The 18323-nt window shown below is 39.1% G+C and overlaps 1 protein-coding gene across 3 annotated transcripts in view; it reads left to right on the forward strand.

The window, feature by feature from the left end:
* Positions 1 to 18323, forward strand: part of LOC143347791 (uncharacterized) — a 161926-nt gene that overhangs the window by 135892 nt on the left and 7711 nt on the right. For all 3 annotated transcript variants that reach the window (XM_076777314.1, XM_076777312.1, XM_076777313.1), the window contains one exon: positions 8790 to 8860. In XM_076777314.1, the coding sequence (XP_076633429.1) occupies positions 8790 to 8850 (61 nt within the window). In that variant the 3' untranslated portion in view covers positions 8851 to 8860. The remainder of the gene's footprint in view (positions 1 to 8789; positions 8861 to 18323) is intronic.

Below are 18323 nucleotides of genomic sequence, written 5' to 3' on the forward strand. Positions count from 1 at the left end.
AAGTACCGTGTGTCTTACCGAGTTCGGGCAAGCAAAGCATGAATAACGTTTGGTCAAGCAAGTGGAATATTACAATGCATGAACGGAAAGGTGAACAGTCAGCGGCCACGCGAGTGAAATAGGAACGATCCATTGTCTGGCGAGTGGAATAGATGTATTCAGTGGTCGTGGTAGAGGGATAGAAATTGTCTCTGGCCAGTAGCGATAGAACTGACATGTGATTCGATACGATCGATAAACTTCCGGTTAAAATGCATACTTGCGTATAAATATACCGATTCATATCTCGAAACGATACGAGACTTATGACTGGATCGACTAAGTTAGTCCGGATCCGACTCAAACAAGCCTAAAAAAATATGTAATATTTCAAACATTTTTGTTGGAAGAGGTTACCCAGAATGTTGACCTTGTTATCACATTTCGAAGTGACTGAAATCGATCGCTTGCGCCCGTTTCTACATTAACGCTAAGTCTTCCCGCCGTCGTAAGTTGAAAATGTCAGAAAAGAAACTGGAAAGTATTATATAAAAGTTCAGTAATTTGGAATAGCTAAAGTTCCTCTTATCTGAAATACTTAACATAGAGCAACTTTAAGACCATAAATCTTTTCAAGCCATTTTCTTTGCGCACTTCCGCGAGCGAGCCTTTCCTTCGTTAGTTCAGTAAGATCTATGTACGGAAACGGAGTCAATGTGGATAAAACCTGAGGTTATTACTTTTCAGTCGTACACCTAACATCCTCCACTTCAAGTAGCAATATTGTACTTTAACCTCTGTTAAAAGTAATAAGCGACAGCAAGTTTTATCTTATGAAATTGTGTATGTTTTGTATTCGATGAAAAGAAAAGTTCCAAAAGAGTCAATGCGAGTTCCCTAATTTTTTTACGTTCATTATTTCGTTAAATAATGCATGAAAATATTATAAATACAACTGATTCGCGTTAGACAAGGAGTACAGATAGTCATTTATCAACCAAGTGGAACAGGTATGACATTAGTGAAACAAGTGGAACAGGTACGACATTAGTCAAACAAGTAGAATATGCACAGCTTTGGACAAATTTTAATGGACCTTCATATAATACCAAATGGTAGCTCATCGTTACAAATAGGATATTTTAATAAACATTCGTTACATACTTTTGAACTACATACAAAAACGTATTAAATGACCCAATTAAATATTCCGAATGAACATGTTATACGTAATGAGAGAGCGGTTACTAAATATTCCATATTGATACGTTATACATAGTGAAACAGTGTATAACAATCTCACGCTTCATTTGTTTATGTAAATATGGAACAAAACGTTTGTAGCTGTCGTGTAAACGCGACAATGGTCTCTCCCAAGAAACGACGTGTCGCGTACAGCGATAAATTATTTATTAAACGGAGAAAAACCGTAATTTTTTGTAAAATTTGGTGATCCCGAAAGACGCGATCTGGAACAACGGACGGATAACTATACCGTGAGCCATCGAACGTTTGGAACGTCGCGTCAACCAGCGATAAATTACCCGCAAACGAGTAATGTTATTGCCATTAGCAAAGTGTGACGGCGAGGGTTGCAATTATGGCCAGCTCGGTCGTTCGTTACTGTTAGAACCGCGATTAATTGGACGAATTTGCGGATCAGTAGAGCGGATGCTTGCGAGGCACTAAATGGGTTCACCGCCGTTCCAGCGTCATAGTCGAATACTTCGCATTGCAACTACGGTTATAATATTAATTCATCCTCTCTTCGTAGCGGGAGTTTGATAGTTTATGAAATCGATGCGCCGGTGATTGGCATGTGATTGGGATGAACGCGCGGTAAATTACGCGGTCAACGTTTACTGTTATTGTCAATGGACGTTAGATCAGACACGACGAGAAATTGTGTTTGCACCGTAAACATTTCACCAGCGACGTTTAATATTGATCGAATAAAAACAGCAAACACAATTTCGAATATGCATAATTTATTCTAGCATCAAAAAAGAGTGTCTTTGTGTAAGGCGAACTGTTCACATCGCTCTCTCGAATATCAAGAACGCAATATTTAATCGAAAATCAATTTTTTCACGACTATAAAGCCATTTAATAATGAAAAATGATTTTAAATTCATTCGTTGTCGAGTTATCTATGCGCAAGGTAATTGAAAGGAATTAATTGTCGAAGCTTTAACATCAATTTCTAGCGATCGTTGTCGTTTATGATTCGAGAAAAATTTTGAGAATCAACGATAGTCGTGGCGTATAATTTCAAAGCACATTTTGAGATACTAAATCTCATTGTACCGGTGGCAATTCTTACAAGTTTATTTCGAAACGGTGCCCGCCACAATGTACCATAATTCCAGCGGTATATCCTATTTTCGTGTCATAACGCGATTGTTCGAACGTCCGCGTACATTTAGCTGGCGGTAGAAGTAATGGCGATAAATTTACGCGAATGGAGACAGGAGGATGAGACGAATAGGCGGGCATAGAAAAGTAATTAGCAATAAATCCCCGGCGGTCCGTTTTCTTCGTGGGTCGTTGGTTAGCGCGCAGCATGGTTTCCGACGTAATACGAAATGCAGCTACGAAGACGGATGCAGCGGGAAAAGAAAGGACGGGAAAAATGAAAATCGAGCTTCGACGTGGACGCGCGAAAGGAGATCACCGACGAGGAGAAAAACTAAAACAGATTCGAGTGTTCTCGTCTCTTGGTATATCGCTTAAGAGGACCAGGCAGACAGAAAATCGATTTTTCTTTTCTTCGAACGGAATACTATTCGGAAATTAAATATCAAAGTTTCGTGACGTTGTGATCGAACATTAAGTTTGAGTATTTGTATTTAAGTGCTACATAATTTTGCAATAAAAAATTTGTATTCGTATACATTTTAATGTACCAAAACATCGTGTAGAAGAGAAATTATTTATACTCAATTGTTTTTTTTAATAAGACCTTACAAAAAGGCCCAATATGACTGTCTGGTCCCTTTAAAACCAGTTTTGTGGTAGTGAATATTTATCTACGACTGGCAGGCGCATCAAAATACAAAGAATTGATTTCACTAGAATATATTCGTTGTTTGCAATGTAATTCAAGATGATTTATCAAGCGTGGTTCAGCATTGCTCGATGTTCCTACAATATGCATGCATATACTTGATATGCACGAGTATGTTACGCAGTCAAAATCAAATATTATTGAGTCTATGATCGCTCATGTTGGTTTACTGAATGCACGGATCTTCGAAACCTGCCGGTGGAATATTCACGCACCACTTAATGATATTTACTGTCGTGCTTTTCCGTGCAATCTTCTCAAATACTCGTAACTGACTTAACCTAATATTATGCAACAATAAATACAAGAGGAAACTCAGAAACGTTCGAGAAGGGAAATAATTACGAATAACTGTTTCTGTTTTAACGTAAGTTGTATAGGTTATTATGAATTTCGCGTATATTAATTTCAACGATATAATTTATCACTGAAAATTTACTCTGCTTTACGCGAGCTTGATATGTTGTTTGCGAACATAATTACGGTCCTCTTTAGAAGGTAAAATAACGATCAACGAACGTAAATTAAAATATAAAGAATTAATCAGAATTAAGTGTACTTTGATTTTAATTTGAGATAAACAATGCACGATGATATTGTATTTCTCTTTTAATGTGTTCTATATATTTATGGTTTCAGATTATATTATTGACTGAAATATACGTCGTACGAAGCTTTTAGATGGTATAATGAAGTTCCATGAACTTTTAGAAGTAAGGAGTGATTACAGCGCATAATGTTTAACAGTAGATGACAGGATTAACTATGGAATCTCTGCACCGATCCTCTTACACATCGTCGTGTTAGAGCTTAAAGCTCAAGGCATTAATACCTTACAGTTTAGCTTATCGTTTCGCAGAAGATACGTACGTGACGCAGTAACATGAATTTCCACCAATAGTTTCCACTTCGATATCGGTTCGTTGGTAATTGATCCGCAAATTACAATTCATAATTGAAATTCAATCCGATTGCGATACACTTTTCTAGATGTACTAGTGGAAAGCAATAATGTATTAGAGTTACGAAATATACATCGAACATGTAACTTTTCTTTTCAAGATTTTAAAAAGAAACTGAAAATGTGAAACAAAAATTTCCTTTTCACAAAGCTAGATGTTAGAACGCGTACGATCGTGTATGGCTCGTCTGGCCAATATTCATGATTTCTACTTGCAATGATAAATATCGACGATGTCACGATATTATCATATCTTGAAAAAATCTTACTTCTTTTTACAATTACTTAGTCAGGTTTTACAAAAGTAGAAATAGTAAATAATGATCAAACATATTTGTTTCTCGAGAAAATATAAAATTTCACCTTGCATTTACACAAAGCAAAGTTGAATCACACAAAGAGAGCTATTCTTCAATGGCATACTTTCTCGTTTGCATGCAACGGTGCAAGTACACGCTCTAACACTTTTTGCATAGAATTTTCTCGTCATTCTTCGCTCGCGGAAGTACACACGACCATCGAGAACGCAACTTTACGGGATATTTCTTATTTCGCGTCAGAAAATTGGACATTCTATACTTTACGCCAGGCAGTTACTTTATTTCAACAGCTGTTCAGATATTCCGCCTTGAACGTTTAAATATTTTATCACCGGCTTCTTTCGTTTCTCATTTCTCGTTTATGTTGTAGAACGGTTAACGTTTATTTTAGCTTTTGCGTTATCGATCGAAACAAAATGCTACGAGTGCGCTTTAGCTCCTAAAGAATTCCATTGCGTTTGCTATAAATGCTGTAAATTTTCTTTCTTTTAATAGGGGATTGTAGGATATTATTAAAAATTCGGTTAAAGTGTATTTAAAACGCAACTTAAAAAAGAAGTTAATATAAAGAGAACCATCTTACGTAAAGAAGCAACAAAAAGAAAACTTTGTTATATGGGTTAGCGAGAAATTAAAAACATCTGGTGCTAAATTTTCGGGCTGTGGGCGTGCGCGGTGGTCCTAATGCCTTCCGCGGAACGCTGGCAAACAGCGATGCATCACCGGTTTTCCCGAAACGCGAGCGATTTATGCGCTGGAATCTCAGAGGTAGCTCAGGGAACGGAACAATTTTTCAGAATTATTGCCCGGCGTGCGGCTATCCGTCGATGGACGAGAGCCACTTCTGCCTCGATCGCGATTCATTTCCATGCGAGGTATCCTTTATCCTGCTCTCCCATCCCCTTCCCCTCCTACGGTCATTCCACGCGCCACGCACACGCGGACGAGTATATATGCGTTCGTGGATTGAATCGGATTCGAAGGCCATTCGGTCGCGCGTGGTCTATCGGCCGATATTTCCGATCGTTCGACGGAAATCGATCACCCCGTTCACGGTTAACGGAGACACTTGGGTTTCATAACGGTCGCGGACGATTTCGCGGGAGTTTCAGTTTCCCATCGAAAAGCCGCTGCACTTTATGACGCGACGCTGGAAAGGCCATTTTATGAGAATTCCGTGAAAACTAGTCCTCCCTCGATCGATCCCCCCTCGCAAGAACCTTCCACCGAATATTTACGAGTGCTTTCGGAAGGATTCAGCTTCAAAGGCTCGCGTTGTCTCCCTTACGTTTCTCAACGTTATTGAAAAAAGTTCTGGGCACGGTGTCGGACAATATTCGATGTTCTTTGATTGGACAAGGCATCGTACAGTTACCTTACAAGGTAAGATAACATTTTATTGCTACGAGACGAGAGTCTAAAATCAGAAATTACCGATCCTGTTATTTTTATTCATTTTTATTTCATTTTGTTTATTTAGTGCGCGGGGATATACCCGTTCGAGTACATATTTACATTTCGACGGAGTTTGGTCGAACGGGAAATTGATTAGATTATAACTCGAAGCGTTCCAACCTCGTCTCGTGGCTACGATACAAACTGACACAATTATTTTTATTTTATTTGTATGTCGATGATTCTCTCCCACAATTTCACAAAGGATACACCATTAACACGTCGACTCCCAGACGAAACCTTAAATTGTTCACGAAAACAAAACTGGTGTACTTAATCTTGAGAATTCATTTTTTTAGCTCCTTTAGTGAAAAGTTATGTTATCCGTGTAAAAGTTGAGAGATTAAAATCGTCGATTCGTTCTCTTTAGTTACAGCCTGGCAGTTGTAATTTTCCTAAGCATAGGAACAGTTTTGTGTCTCGTTCGTGACTTCTGTCGCGTAATCGTTCCCGTCCTCGTTAATTTGTAACGTTGCGGCCAAAAGCGGGCGCCAATTAATTCGTCCGCGACGAGAACGTTCGTCGAAGCGCGCCGAATCGTCCCGAATTTCGAGGGTGGAAAAAAAGATTCAACGATTGCTCGACGGTGTCTGCGATTAAACGGCCAGCCGTGGTCCTGTTTCCAGCGGTGGCTGAAATTTTTCGGTGCAGCGATTCCGCGCGTTACGGAGGATCAGTTTCCGGTCAGCTAATTCCGGCCTCAGGTCAGAGATGCCAGAAAAGCACCGAAGGTGCTCTCTCACACTATGCGTCCAGCCGAGCGCAGCCGAGCCGGAAATAACGAATGAATCTATCCCCGTCGACTGTTCTGCACCAATGGCGTTCCACCGAACGCAGACGTACACACGGTGTAACGTTATTACACCGTTCTGGTCACGGCCACGCCAGCGTCCGTTTCATTTCCGCGATGACCGTTAATTACCGCTCGGTATACGCGCGGTCTTCGTTTCGATACCGCGGAGAGCAATTCGAATTCGTTATGATAAATTGCTATCCGGCCGAACGGGCACATTTCGAAACTTACGAACGAAGGTTGACGCGACACGATACGTGAACGCGTCGATCGATTTATGATCGTCGATTCTGGACACGAAAAAAATATGGTCTTTTGATCGGAGGTAATCTTTGATACGAAAAGTGACGTATCGCTCGTAGACGTTCGTTAAGGGGTGAAACTGTGACAGCTGAAATTAAAGGCAATTTTCAAGAATTTTTATGGACGTAACTATGAAACTTTTTCCAATGAATGTTTAATATTTTCGAAAGTGCATTTCTTGAACTACTTTTTGTAAAAATTTCGTATGAAAATGATAATTATTATATCTATGATAGGAACCAGCGTGAGAGGCCTCCAAATATTTGTTAGGAACGGTAGGACTTGGAATTTTTCACTGCAAATTGGGAAGCGAGAAATCATGCAATTTTCTTAAATTATAAGACACTAGCTTCAGTTGCGCTTTCAGAAAAAATTTTCATTCAAATCTATTGACTGTTGTAGGAGTTATGGACGTTTGAAAATTCGACCACTTTTATGGAGGTTTTCTCACATTACGGGGTTAAGGAACGACTTTCCAAATATTGTTAGAATTTCTACATATTTTTCACTAAGATACGCGTTGTTTGCATTTTGAAATTTTAAAATCCTCCGATCCGTTCAGAAGTTATGACGTTTCAAACATATGCGTGAAAGTTCAGGGGAATCATCCAGTATATGGTCAGACATTGTACTTTCGATAAGGAATTTTTTTTCTCGAAAGTGCGTAGGAATTCGAGGATTTGTCTATCCATCAAAAATGATTGTAAGTGAGCCCTGCAACCGAGAATAATTTTTTTTCTAAATTTTCTTAAGAATTACACTATTTTAGACGATTAATATCTTCTCTACTTAAAACGAAAGGAATACGCAAACACTAATGAAACGACGCTATGATTTACGATATTTTTGCCCATTATTAGTCACGCTTTAATTATGAAGTTTCGTGCCGTAAGAAAGCTCTCGAAACTGATTATCGAGGATCTATACGCTGATTAAATTTATAAGCGAACTTCATATTCGAACCTCTTATCCTTGATGAATTAGTAAATGTCTCTTTGCAAAAAGTCTTCGGACTTGGACGAGTCTTCCTGGCGACGAAGTTTCGCCTTGGGCTGCCGTTCCTCTTTGATTACATTTTTTCATCGTTAAGTTTCTTCCTCGGTTAAGCGTTCGCGGCAGAAAAGTTCCTTAAAGACTTCGGTAAAAATTCTATTAGCGGAAGTTAGGGCTCTCGATAGTTAACTGCATGTTAAGGGGAAAGTCAATTTCATCGTGATTACTAATGGATCGAGATTATAGGCGAATCGTCACCTCCGATGAAAACTCGAATATTATAGAATGCTACCTTACGAAGAGAAAAATAAATTATAAAATACTATGCTACAAAATTAGGACAATGTGTTGCAATTGCATTCAAAATATTGATATGCAAAAATTTATAGATCGCACGCTTCGAATTGTTTATTCTTCGATTAACTTTAATAATTCATGGTATTTCATTTTTGTACAATTGCTTGAAAAACGAACAGATAATATCACAATAGATTATGTTCAATACTTTCTTTGTTATCACGTCTACCTTTAATAAATACAAACTATAAATTACACGATCTCACTAAACATCGATCTCTTTCGCCAGCTGTGTATTTTTTAAGACTTTGGGTCGTGTTAAAAATATATTGTTGGTACAAATTGATATTCGATGCAGTATTCCAAGAATCGTACAATAACGTAGTCGTGTAACCATTTCGGTGTGAAACTTTACGAGTGCGTCGTTCAATTTCCTCGCTGGTGCTGTATCAATGACGACGGGGACGCGTTGATAAGAGGATTCGAGATAGATTGAACATAATTGGAACATTGAGACAGCGCAGCTGGCTAACTATGCATAGCGTTACCGAGCGTTAGTATTCCGTCGCGTTGCCAACGGTTAGATCCAATTTAATGTTCTGCTCGCTCCTTGGATTTCAGATCTGGACACGATGCTATATGGATACACGAACAACATATATGTGCTGGACCACACTCCTGAATCGTTACCGGTAAGTACAATTCAGAACACCGCAGGCCAGTTAGGTGCGACTCTTACTTCTAATCTTCGTTATTCAAATTTAAGGGGGCCAGGCAATCAGATTGAGCCTTTTTCTAAGGGCTTATTTAAAAAAAACACGATATTTTGGTAGCTTAGAATGTATAAGAATGCAAATTTTTTATTGCAAAATCTCGTCAAACCACTATGTAGCGAGCACTTCAACAAATGCAAAATATTTTTATTCTGCAGTGATTTCTCTTCTTCAGGTGACGCGAATCGGGTGTACCAAACGACAAAATACTCGAAATAACCCCTACTTTGCACCGAACCTATTTAGAGATTTTAAATATGATTGAATAGTAATACTTTCGAAAGAAAAATAAAAAAGAAATCGATTTTCTGACTGGTCCCCTTAACTTTGTCATTGAAATCGCGGTTGCTCGGTTTAAAATTATTGTTCGCGAAAAGAGCCAACCCCCCGTCGTTCAGAAATTATAAATTTCATTGGCAACGAAGCAGAACGCCGTCGAACAATTTTGCAGGCCAGTAATTTCTGTTATAGAATAGAGAAACGAGTAATTTTAATCCCGCGACGTATCGCTGCACTCGCGGCAAATTAATGGCCCCGGAGAGTTTGTTCGAAGACAAAGGATGAAATTGGCGGCGCGGAATTCACCATGTATCGTCAAAGTAACGAGAATATAGAAATATCGTGGAAAATTAACGAACAGCGGGCAATTATTTGTGAAAATATAAATCGGACACGGGGAACGAACAATCGGTACCGTGTTTGGTTTACGAACAAATTAGTAAAAATCCTAGTTTACAGTCAACAAACGAATAATTGAAATTCGAGGAAGCAAAACACGTTTATTCGAGTAAATCTTGAGCATTCTTAAAGTTCGGTTCCGTTTCGCGCAAAATGCGAGATCGGTTTGCGTTCCGCTAACCAGAAATTTAATTAAATTCAACGATGCCGGATCGCGTTCGACTTTGTTTCCAATTAAACTTGGCGGACGCTCGTTTCGTCGAACGGCCGGGTTTCATAATAATCGTGCGGGTATGGTACGCGAATTTCTCGCAATACGCGGCGATATAACGAGTCACGTGAAATTTCGGGACGAATCGATGACGAAAACGTAATTCTTTCGCAAGTTCGTCTCAATTATCGGTAATCGAACAGTCAAGGTAAAACAAAATAATCTATTTAGCTGAAATTAATTTAAACTGTCGTTTCTGTTTTGTTTTTCTACGTTTAATCGATTATAGCTAACACGACCGATACTCTATCGATTAAATTATCATTTAATTAAGTAAAAATACCTGCGTGGACTCCCATTAGTATCGAATTACACATTTCCATAATTGAATACAATTTTATAATAATTAACACGTTCGCTGTCTGCATCCAATAACGAGGCGATATAACCCATATATGAGCCATAGACAGTGACCGCGTTAAATATATTTAAACCTCCTAGATCGAGATGCTTATCGACGCATCGAATACTTAAAAAGTCGCAGATATCGTGAAACGCAACTTGTTTTCATATCAGCGAGGGAAAATCGTGCCAACTGACCGATCACTGGAACGCATAGAATTGCTCGTGCAGCTAACCTACATTTGAATAATCGGTGGTTGTCTCGAATAACGAAAAAAAATATATGCATCGCAATTTCGGTAGAAATGGGTCGGTCAGTTTGAAACGCGACTCCGCCTCGTACATTACAATCGTTTTATCTGGTCGTTCGATATTAATCACCGGTTAAACAGCTAGTCGCGTCCGCGTATCATTGTCCACCGAACGAAACGACCCACTCCATTGTCCCGTTTTACAAGCAACCAGAAAACCTTTACACTCGGGATGGGGAAGAGCGTACCGAAATTGCGTAAAACGTGGCCACGTTATGAATTAAGTTAATTAGCCATCGAACAAATGGATCCTGCTCGTTAGCAGCAGCTGAGTTTCGGGTTTTCGGTCGACTACGGGTTTACGAGCGGAACCATCGTACAATAACAACGCATTTTCTTTCGAACAAACATGTAATATGTAACGGAGAACGTAAAAATGCAGATCCTAACACGTTTCGCCCCAATCGATTCCTTTTACAATCTGGCGCCACGTTCGAGGCCATTTGTAACGCCGAATTCGCAACCATTAATAATCCGAGTCCAAAACGAATTTGTAGCAACTTCGTAACTAAATTATTTGCCGCGACAGGTCGGTTTCAAATTTTATTTTCTGAAGAACAGTCCATTGTGACAAACGAGATTAAGGTTCTGCGATACCAAGGATGTCGATACATGAATTTTAATAAAATTTGACAGATTTATAGGTCCATACGTATGATTTTCTTTAGCGAAAATAAATGATGCGTGACACGATATTTACATTGTTATTCAATACAAAATTTCATCCAAGTAACGTTACTACCGACGTTTACGCGATATTTTTATTATATCGACTTCGTTGAAAAAAATACAGAAGCATTTTGAAGTTCGGTAAATCACGAAATTGAAGATAGGAATTTTATCGAGGACTTTTATTCGAAAGAACTCAATCTACTTTTACCAAGAAAAATGTCTGTGCTCTGCAATCATGCCATCGTATACTTCGGTCGAAATTTTCTTCATAAATTCCGAGACAATGAAGAAGGATCGTCGTTAGTTTGCAGGATAATGTCTCTGTTCTCTGTCTTCGTTAGCACCTCCTCGATATCGTGCTCATTTTATTTATTTTTATGCACCCTTCGTGCGAATTTCAGAAACTACATTCAGAAAGTTTGCATACGTATTCTTTGTAACAGCAATATAACAAGTTTAAGGGACGAAATTACTCTATAAAGTTTGTTTCTTCCTGACTATTAATAATTTCTCGGGAATATTTTTATATTATTTATTGTCGTCTTTTTAATAGCTGTGTATTACGTTTCTTGGAGTTGTAATTATTTTTCAATAGACTTCAATCGTAACACAATTTGGCTAAAATATTTTATTGGTTTATTTTACGCAGCTTCAGGTGTACACCTTCAATTTAAGTAGTAATATCAACCATAGGGGAAACAGTCATCATTCCGACTTTCGATGATAGAATATTATTTCATATTGATTAAATTTATAGTTGAGACAATGTATTTACACCGAACAAATAGTATTTGTATGTCGTAAATAGGTATCTTTATTTGCACGCTGTAGATTTAAGTAGTAATACCAACGATGAGGGAAACAATCATCATTCAGACTTTTGGATGATAAATTCGACGAAAGAAAATTATTGAACAGTGACTGAATCAACGTAACTTGCACTTCTGATGTATCTGTTTTCTGTTAAAAACTATATAAAATTTATTTGCAAAACTTGTACCTTCGATAAGGGATGAGGATATTTCTTGTCAGACATGCGTTGATTGGATCCCGCGTACATTGTACGCACCCTGTATACAACATCTCAGTACGTACATATATAGAACACTTCGTGTACCCTGTACACAAGGCCGAACGTAATTTGCAGGAATTCCGATTCCGTGGCGACATAGACATTGAATTTCCGCTGCCTCGTCGCGTAGAATTGAATCGATCAATCAGTCGCGTTCACGGTAATTAGGTTGCCGGATAAAGTGTTTACCGGTGGACCCGTTTATATTTCGCGAAGGTTTCCCTGCCCTTGCGTGTAGCAATTCGATTCGAAGCAATTACAACGACCAGACAAGAGGGGGGGCTGAAAAATGTTTTCCTTCCAGAGATGTTACGGGAAAAATTAACGGCCGGAAGCCTGGCCAGCTTATTTGTTCGTGAACCGTGCCTCCACTATCTCGATGTTTGAGCACGATCATCAGCCAGCGGTTTGCGTATTGCCGTGTACATTCCGCGAGAGCTCTCACCGCGATTGGCTTTAATCGTTCGTAAACTGTGTTTCCACATCATTGTCCATCGATACAAAACGCGAGAAAAACTGGAGATTCTCGATTCGAGGCGCGTGAAAATTTTATAGTGCACCGTGTCTGCTATAAGTTATGTAAACAAACCGAACACATCTATATCGCAAGGGCAACGATGCAAAATAGTTGTAATACGTAACAGAAAATTTATTTTTCTAAGGATCTCGTAATTTCTTCGAATTCTATTGTCGATACGTTGATTAAATTTTAAATTATAATCTTCGCCCTAGTGGAAAAGTTTTAATCCGGAAATGAAATTTGGCGAAGCAAGAAACTCCGCGAGCCACTGGTTTTTCTAATGAAAAATAATCAAGTACCGCCGTAACGATTTTCCTATCGCGTTTTTCGGTGAACGCATTGCCCCGTTGGCCGGTCGTTGAAAGCACTTGGGAAAACGAGCTTCCCAAAATAGGCGCTATATCGACGTGCACGCGATGCAAAGAAACGTAAGCTTTCCGGGAACATCGACGAAATGTAAAAGATACTCGCGTTCTTTGTAAACATGTACGCGTGGTCTGGCAACGTTATAGAAAACCGGGGGTTTAGCGGTAACTTCGATAAACGAGCTTGTTAAAGGATACCTCCGTTTGGGAATGCTCTCCTTTCAGGGGAGAATCAGGAGAAATCTTCTTCTTTTTATTGTTTACCAATTTTTAATGGTAACGAGCAAAGCTTCCGCTCCGTAATGCCGATAGTTGCATTTCTCAAACTCTCCGTTAATGTTCGAGTCGAACGAAAGACTGCTGACACATTCGGAACTTTGAATACTCGGTGATTTTATTCAAATTTTTTATTTGCACATTGACAAAGCAGATATTCAGGATATAGAGTTTGCTGTATTTCAAAGTTTCGTGCTACCACAGAATTTGCGGAGCCAAACGAACAGCAAATAAAGACTTATTCACAAAAAACCAATACCATGTTTAACAATATTTGCTCAATTTAAACAAGGATAGTTTTATCGAATACGTATAGTTATATTGAACGTAACATTGGTAACATATAATTCGATTTATCGTAAACGAATACGCAGCATTATTTATTAGTATTAACATTATTTTTCTTCCGTGAATACTGCAGATTCATTCAAGCTTGATAGAATTAAAACTCTATGAAATTGGCAAACGTGAACAGTATACCTTTAAATAAAATTCGATATGTCCTATAAAAATCACTCCTTAAATTATGTATGCAAGAATAAATGGTCAGTCGAGTACTTGTGAGAGAGATGAAGGTTGGACGGCCACCTAGTGGCGAGCGTGTGAAGTACCACCAGAATAGTTTCTCCAAGAATTTTGTTCTACACCCACGCTAAGATGCTCGATTCAACCGCAAAGCAACCAAAGTTTCTTCTTACAATTGATGCTGTAGGCTCGAATAGTTTCACGGGGATGTTCGATAACGGAAAATTCCCCCATCGGGATCTTTAAAGCTCGTTGTAACTTCGACCAGAATACTACTCGCGGGGCTCTGGACGACAGAAATTTCACGGGAAAAGGGTGTGTTAACTTATCCTTTCCGACGGACTATTTATCAGAGGCGCGAAGGACTCGAGGAAAGTTCGCGTGCTCCTGGAAATACGAGAGGAGACGGGATACGTTTCCCGCGGGAGCACGGTGGACTATGTTTAGCTGCGCACCACCCGATACATCGAATCTGCTTTCACGACTGGGTTATCCTCCCAAGCGTTTGCTGTCTCTTTGTCATTTCCTGTCCGGGCTCTTTTGTCTGGACGTCCCAGGAATCCTGAGGGCGACGTTTCCTTCCGCGCTTGTCCCTAGTCGTCGCGAAGATAGAGATAGCCCAATTGCCTGGAGGAGAAAGGAGATCCTTTACGCTGACGAGGAACGCAATTGCTGCTATATTATGTCGTGGGTAACGGATAAATACGACAAGGACTCGATTTTCAAAATTCTGTCGTTTGAGAATGGTCATTGGGACTTACGAAATCTAACATTAACATTGAATGGTTGCTCGAGTACTTGTGAGAAAGAAAGGTTAAAGGTCATAGGTGTTTCGACCTCGTTGAACAATTTATAAATGGCATATTTTATATAGTTTATCTTTCTCAGTAGAATAGAAAACGCGTCTGAAAAACGGCCCATATCGAAACCTCGAATACTATGAATAAATAATTGAATTCCTAATTAAATTGTTCGTTAATATAACGCAACACTGTCGATACAAGGTAACTGTCATAGCTCGATATCAGTTTCTGCGTTTGTTTTCGTCGAACAGACATAATAATTGGAACCGCGACGATACCTATCAAGTGACCTAATAGAGTCCAATTTCGCGATCGATAATTAAAACGTTTGACCTTTCCACCGCCGAGTAATTAAAGATTGGTCACGCCGTCGAATAGGGCTCCTACGGAGCGAATTCCATGACTTTTTCATGCTGGGAATTCCTGCGGCCACCACGTCGAAGTTTCTTCGTTTCGAAGTCTGTACAAACTGCTGCCCCGGACGCGTTTCCTGCCCAATATGTTTCCAAACGCGTCCAGTTTAACCGTGCTTGTCCGGCCACACCATGAAATCGCTGGCAGTTTCATGAAACTTTAATCGGTACCAAAAAGTTCATGCCCGAGCGACTTGAAGTTTGACGAGCGAAATATTAACCTTTCGCGTTGCTCGTAGAGGGATAATTTCATCGTATGTATACAGGGTGTTCGGCCACCCCTGGGAAAAAAAGTAATGGGATATTCTAGAGACCAAAATAGGACGAAAATCAAGAATACCAGTTTGTTGACGGAGACTTCGTTAAAAAGTTATTAACGTTTAAAATTCCGCCCGTACTGAATTTTTTTCTCGGAACTGAGTAGGATTTCGGGGGTATGTCTATTCACCAAAAATGATTGTAATTGACCCCCGGAACCGAAAATAATTTTTTTAGAATTAATTAAAAACATTTTTTTTCGTCGAAAAATTTAGGCACCTGTCGATTTTTCTTAAAAATTCCTTTTTCTCTTTTAGTAATTTTGTTTGACACCCTACAGAAAAGTTGTCTAATACTTTTTTGTAGGTACCCATGGGCTCTACTTCAGAAAAAAGTTTCATTGAAATATATTCACATTTGTAGGAGTTATGGCCGTTTGAAAATTAGACCACTTTTATGGGGTTTTTCGCATTTTACGGGGTCAAGGACCAACTATTCGAATATTTTTGCGATTTGTATATATTCTCCATCAAAATACGCGTAGTTTGCTTTTTTAAACATTAAAATCGTCCAATCCGTTCAGAAGTTATGACGTTTTAAAGATTCGCATGAAATTTCAGTGAAACATATCAACGGTATGGTCAGACATTACATTTTCGGTAAGGAATTTTTTTCTCGAAAATGCGTAGGATTTCGTGGGTATGTGTAATGACCGAAAATGATTGTAATCGATTCTTGCAACCGAAAATAATTTTTTTAGAACGATTTGAAAAATTTTTTTTCGCCGAAAAATTTCAGCACCTTCTGTTAATTTTTATCACGTTTCGAGCCGCAGAATTTCCCTAGCCATCTCATACGAATGTCGTAGCATTCGTTTCTCCTATTTCTGAAGAAATTAATTCCAAATCTCTCCTAAAGTTTATGGTTATCGCTGTTCACGGAACGATAGTTCTTTTAATAAACTTCCATCATTCGGAGGATCCACCGTTAGCTTGCGGGCTCTGTAAAACGAACAAGGGTCCAGGGGATCGACAGAAATCTAGAAGATTAGCCGAAAGTGCTTAACGAACAGGTGTAACGAATAAACTTTGGCAAACTCCGGACCAGCCATTGAATCCAGTGCCGTTCCACTTACCATTCTCGGATCCTTTTCAAGCAAACGTTCGAGCGTGCGTTAAGCTCCGGAACGCTTTCCGCCGAAGGTTTCAGGTTACAGAACACACTCTGAAAGTGCATCTTGCTTTCCCGTAGACGTTATGGCCGGTGATAGTTCGAAAGTCCCGACCTCGTCGAGCAAAGGAGCTTTTAACTCGCGGATTTCTCGGTGCTCCTTTCGATCGCACGATCCCACAACCGTGATTTCGAGGGAACAACGAAACCGTGATGATTAAAATAAAACAGCTCAGTCGACGCAGGTTCTCGACAGCTTCGTTTCAAGAGATAGCGAATGGATGTTTAATAATGTAGCGTCAGGAACGAGCGCGATGCTCGATTAATTAACGAGGGTACCCCAGCGCGGCGATTGTTTTTTGAATTAATGAAAAACCCTATTGCCGTGGCTGCTTGAAAATTGTTCGATTACGCGATATCGCCGGCGATAAATATTTGCACGCGTAAAGTCTCGATCGACAATTTCCGTTTCGGCGATTCTGTAAACTGGGATAAGCTGTAGCACTTTTCCACGTACATCTATATTAATCTATCCGTACGTTTTACCTTAATAACAGCTTGTCCTTTACGCGCCACAGAATTGGTTAACTTAGTGCATTGGCGTATTGGCACTTGGGATTATAGCTTCGAGATTTGTGAACGATCGTGAATCCAACTGTCACTTCACGCAATATGTATGCAATTTACATTAATCAATTGAAACGGCTGCTTCAGCATATCGATTTTCTCAGTTATATAATAATTCTGAGGGCACGTTGAATAGTAAATGGTGTAGAGAAAAGTGACAAGCACGACTTTGAATTAAGAACAAAGAAATAGAAAAATTGTTTCCCTATCTGAGAAGCACGGAAGATTAAAAATAAAAATTAATTTTAATAAATTTTGTATCAAACCGTTGCACGAATCTGTGAAGAGTGCTTCGTATGCAAGAATATGCGCGACAAATGTAAAAGTAAATTACTCGTTTTATATTGGATAGTAACGAATGCCAGATTGGAATTTTCTATGTAAAATGATAATCTCGATTTACACGATTTCCAGTTACATGGAATTATTACGAAATCCTACCATATAAATTGAGATTAAGTTCTATCAATGTTAGGTATTGAAATACATTACGAAGTTATATTTACAATCCCATTTAAATCGACCCAGTCGAACATCGACAAAACTATTGATGATACAAAATATCTTTCGATGTACATTTCTCCTATCGGTAAATCATGTAACCCATTCAACTTTTGTCCAAAACATTTTTCAGTCCCGACGATTTAAACGAGACAATCTGTTAATCGTCGTATATACTTTTTCCACTATGTTACAATATCTATCATTCAAAGCAAAAATATTCTTCTCGCGTATGTTTAACGATTCGCAATATCACGCGTCACTGAATATTTATAATAACCCGCCGAATCATCTTAAGAGTCCAAGGAAATCATGGCGTCTTCGTAGAAAGTTTCCTCGTACATATGCTGGGGATCGTTCCAATTATTTTCTTCCAGCGAAACGATCTCTGGCCTCGCATTACAATAGCGTTAACCAGGATCGTTTGTTCCGTATCTTGGTATGCCAACAACGAGGGGTGGTTTTTAATGATCCGGCGCCGATAATTAAGCACGCTGCACAGTGCACGCATGAAATTTCACCAACGATGGCCAGGAACGACTCGACCCTCGAATCTGTACCCGAAAGTCTCACCCAGG

This window comes from Colletes latitarsis, chromosome 11 (genome assembly GCF_051014445.1).
Source record: "Colletes latitarsis isolate SP2378_abdomen chromosome 11, iyColLati1, whole genome shotgun sequence".
NCBI classification, from domain to species: Eukaryota; Metazoa; Arthropoda; class Insecta; order Hymenoptera; family Colletidae; genus Colletes; species Colletes latitarsis.